Consider the following 4,588-nt stretch of genomic DNA (forward strand, 5'->3'; position numbering starts at 1 on the left):
TTTAGCTTCTCGCTTCATATCAATTTTAAAATGCCTCTTCTTATTGTTTTGTTTAATCGCTTCCGCTCCCTAGTCTCGCAACCTTGCTCCTAACCAAGGTTGTCAAAAAAAAAAAACAAGAAACATCTTGAGAAATAAAAACGAAAACAGGAAACAAGGTTTTTAAGGTGCATGTGAAACGAAAAATGGAAAATGATGGGGAAACATTTAACATGAAAAAAAGAGTTACCAAACATTAGAAACATGTATCACACAAAAGAAAAATGTGTGGGAAACGCGTGAGAAATGAGTTTTCCAAATATGAAAAATGTGTTTCTCTTAGGGTGGGAAACGTGTTTCCCAATTTTTTTAGTGTTTCCTACTTGTATTAAAAACACTATATTTTCCTGTTTTAGAATTGGTTTCTCGAGTAACGTGCTTTTCATGCTCCTATAGCACTTCTGGTAACCTTGCTCCTAACTTTCTTTGTTGAAAAAAAGAACAGTTGGTGCATGTTTTTTGAAGAAAATGCCACAATAATGGAATAGCACAAAGGAAAAAGTGTTTGTATAAATATATAAAACACAAAATTATATGTAAATATTGAGCTGCAAATCATAGGATTTAAATTCCTTTTGTAGATTAAATCCCATTAACCTGATTTACAAGTTTTGTTTAATGGGAAATGAGATTTGAATCTTATGATTGTGATAAAAAGGGTTTTTGAAGGCTTCAACAATTAGTGGTCTATAATGCACTAAAATTAAATAACTAAAAAAACATATTTTTTGATCAAAATAACATGATCCAAGGTCTAATCCTTAGCAAACAAACGAACACATCTATATGGTCATATTAAGTTGATAAACCTTGAACCTATGATTTTCAGCTCAATAGTTTCATATAATTTTGTGCCTTCGATAACACCAAATAGTAACCATATATATAACACTGACATATTAAATGAGTTTTTTTGAAGTTTTTTGGTTTTATTTTTAAATTATGATTGTACAGATGTGATCGGGTAGTTGATTTTATAGGGATCATCTCCTTGAGCGCTCAATTATAACACATGGATAGGTTTTTAAAAGATTTGAAAAATTAATCATCTAAAATCATTGTAAATTTTTTAGACACCAAGTATCATTTTTCATCAAAAAATCCTAGTAAATCAACTAGGGATGCACAATGAGTCAAGCTAGCTCAGGTTCTACCCGTTTAAGCTCACTCGAGCTCATTCAAAAAAATAAATAAGTCGAGTTTAACAAAGTTCAAGTTCGATGTGGATAAATGAGCCAAGCTTGATCAAGTTGTTGAGCTCGATTAAGCTCACACAAAAGTATATATATAATATGTTTTCAAAATAAAAGTAGAAAATCATTGTTTCCTTAATGGGTAGGGTGTTAGTCTTTCCCTCAAGAGCTTGAGTTTAAATTTCACGCCCTATAACTTTTTTTCTATGAAAAAATCTAGCGTGGTTTTAGTATATATAAATTTCCTGGGTCATAATAAAAAACAGCACACAATTTGATGTAATGGCGAGCATTTGTACACCAGTCTCTGTCTCTGAGTCTCACATTTTCAAGACCCTTTAATGATAAAGTCTTTTTGGAACAATGGTCAAGCTCGGCTCGAGCTCGGAACTGTGTCGAGTCTAAACAATGTTGTTCAAGCTCGACTCTGAGCTTGAGCTGATCTTGAACACATGCATTTTGAAGTGAACCAAATTCGAACAGCCAGTCGCAGCTCGAACTCAGCTCATGTGCAAGCCTAAAATCAACCATGTCAAACACATCTATGGGGTCAGAATCGTGAAAAAAGCACCAGAAAGGCTGAAAAGCCCATTTGGCATGTTTGCACAACATTACACACATATATATATATATATATATATATATATATATATATATATATATATATATATATAGAGAGAGAGAGAGAGAGAGAGAGAGAGAGATTAGTCGATATCTATACTTCATCAATTTTTCAAGTACGTGTTCACGCAAGGAATGACATGTTTGACCAGCCAACTAAAGGGCCCACAACCTTTGGGGAATTTGTGGCTCATTACAACCCAAGAAATGACGTGCTTGTTTAATAATAAAAAAATTGATGTGTTTGACTTTTGACCACACTACACAAGGGCACCACCCTTGAGGTACTCGGTGAAGACCAAGGCCACCAGACCAAGCATGGCGAACCTCCCATTCCATATCTCAGCATCGGAAGTCATCAGCCCGCCCGACTTCGCCTGCGCCGAGACACCCTTGAACATGGGCACGAGCGAGGCCAACGAGAGCAGCATGGTAGTCCCGGCGAACCACCACAGGCCTCCACTAGCCAACTGGGAGACCAAGTCATCACCTTTGGTCAACTCAACTGCCATGGCTGCGACAAAGCCCACCATGGCAAGCCTACCGTTGATCCTCTCCGGTGCAGGCCCGCTGAATGCCAGCACGTCCGAGAACTTGGTGCTGACCTGTCAGGATCGAGATGAGTCAGCATGTGATGCGACGAGATGGTTATTACGTGTAAGGACACAATTGGTTACCTTTACTTTTGGTGGGGCTGGGGTGGGTGATGTCACTGGTGCCGGTGAGGGTGCTTGCTGTTTCTCTGGGCGGTCCTGTCAGTGTAGGGAAAAAACCAAGGAGTCAATAAAATATTGCCACGGAAAATTTTCCAATTTTGTCAAGATATGCTTCTCAAACGTAATGGAACTTCTGTTCTCAGCTCACCTGATGCAAATAACGCTAGAATTTTCCTTTTTTAACTTTTAGGTAGTTTCTCACGAGAATTTCATAAATCGTGCGATATTTGTTGCTACGGTAGAAATGCTTCATTGAGTTGGATTATTGGGGAAAACTTTTTCATAAACTTTGGATATTTTGGGATATTATTCCATTGAGAAGCAAAATACAATATTCCGGATTTAAAAAAAAAAAAAGTTGAAATCATAGTGATAAAAGTTAAAAAATTGCAAAATCTTGGCAGCCAAAGACTCGTGAAAACTATTTTTTAATTATAAATCTTGCATTTTTCTGGCAAAATCTCAGCAATAAAAGATAGATTAAAAATATAAAATTTTTAAAGAAATAAAATAAAAAACACTCAGTTTTTTATGATAAATATCATGATTAAAAAACATAAATATCATGATTAAAACAAGATATTTATTTTCAGACAAAAAATCATGAGAAATTGAAAATATCTCTAGAAATTGCCGTTTTAAACTTTTAGGTAATTTCTCACAAGATTTTTCCGTAAATCTTGTGATATTTGTCGCTATGTTAGAAATACTTCATTGAGTTGGATTATTGGGGAATTTTTTTTCATAAAATTTGTATAGATAAAGTTTAATCGAGGAAAAAAATAGGTTGTACTCCCCCACACCAGACTTTTTTCTATATAAAAAGTGGAGATGACAAGTTTTTTTTTTTGGGGAGAAAACTTTCTCCTCTTTAGGATTTACGTGACAAACATCACGATAGACTAAAAACATAAAGAAAACACAATATTTTTACAAAGTCTCTATTGCAATGCCAGGCGTTGAAACTCCTCCAAGACAAATACTTGAGCAACTTCAGAAGTTGGAAAAACCAAGTCCATTCTCTAGTTTTCCCAACACCTAATATCCAAACACCGTCTCAACCGCTGTATGAGAGTTTGCTTTCGACATGTAGGATATGGAACTCACCTCAAGTGAAGATCGAACGGTGAAGATGGCGAGCCTCTGACGTGGGAGACACGTGGCATGAGATCTCCATTTTCCGCCAATACGAGGCCTCGTCGGTGCCAAGGTGGACTGCAGTACAGTTGAGGTGGCCATATGACTGTCTTGGCTGCCCAAAGAGGCAAGGGAGAAGGAGAGGAGTTCAAAGTCCACGGCCTGAGAGACAGAGAGTGTTTGGGATTCAGGGAGTTACAACGATTAATAGTGAGTTGGGAGTTGGTGATGGATGTGTTTATATAGAGGGGAGCTAGGACTCCAAGTAGAGGCCTGGCATGGGGAAACGTCATCTTTTAATCCCGACCTTACACGTGGCAGAATTTGGTTTGGTCCTGTTTCATGGGCCTCGTGGCCTTTAAGAAAGCCACAAGTTCGATTTAGTACGAGGACGCCCCAGAAGTTTCGAGATTAGGGAAATTTTCAAATAACCGCCAAACATTCCCTTCTAATTCAGGTGTACGTCAAACTTTTGAAAGCTTTCAATTACCCACCTAAGGTTTTGCCTTCTTTTTTTTTTTAGATTTATAACCCGGCACGAAGACCTGATCGCGTAAGCTCAGCCTGCCATGCCTACGGTCGTCGTGCCGGCAGCATAAAACTTTGAGGCTAGGAACCTTACACGTGGCAGCAGTTGGTTTGGTCCTGTTTCATGAAAGCCACGGCCCACAAGTTCGATTTAGTGAAGGTTCGAGATTAGGGAAATTTTCAAATAACCGCCAAACATTCCCTTCTAATTCAGGTGTACTTCAAACTTTTGAAAGTTTTCAATTACAAGCCAAACGTTTTGCCAATTTTTTTTTTTTAATTTATAACCAGAAGAAACTGCACCGGGCACGAAGACCTGGTCGAGCCTACAGTCGTCACACCGGCAGGGTAAAA

At 37.7% G+C, this 4,588-nt stretch overlaps 1 protein-coding gene across 1 annotated transcript; it reads right to left on the minus strand.

The window, feature by feature from the left end:
* Positions 1-1,936: 1,936 nt before the first annotated feature.
* On the minus strand, positions 1,937-3,923 carry LOC149831640 (early light-induced protein 1, chloroplastic-like). Its single transcript, XM_090014037.1, has 3 exons — positions 3,677-3,923; positions 2,531-2,605; positions 1,937-2,458 (listed from the first exon to the last, which is right to left on the minus strand). Exons 1-3 carry the CDS (start codon positions 3,806-3,808, stop codon positions 2,114-2,116), a joined length of 552 nt encoding a protein of 183 aa, XP_089870163.1. The 5' UTR covers positions 3,809-3,923; the 3' UTR covers positions 1,937-2,113.
* Positions 3,924-4,588: the final 665 nt, after the last annotated feature.

This window comes from Nuphar pumila, chromosome 7, assembly GCF_984573655.1.
Source record: "Nuphar pumila chromosome 7, dmNupPumi1.hap1.1, whole genome shotgun sequence".
Taxonomy (NCBI): domain Eukaryota; kingdom Viridiplantae; phylum Streptophyta; class Magnoliopsida; order Nymphaeales; family Nymphaeaceae; genus Nuphar; species Nuphar pumila.

Excerpts from the sequence above, each read along its gene's own strand:
- LOC149831640 (XM_090014037.1), bottom strand. The coding sequence starts at position 3,808 with ATGGCCACCTCAACTGTACTGCAGTCCACCTTGGCACCGACGAGGCCT. Across the intron at positions 2,606-3,676 it reads CCGTTCGATCTTCACTTGAG|GACCGCCCAGAGAAACAGCA; the intron begins GTGAGTTCCATA and ends CTACACTGACAG. Across the intron at positions 2,459-2,530 it reads CAGCCCCACCAAAAGTAAAG|GTCAGCACCAAGTTCTCGGA; the intron begins GTAACCAATTGT and ends CGATCCTGACAG.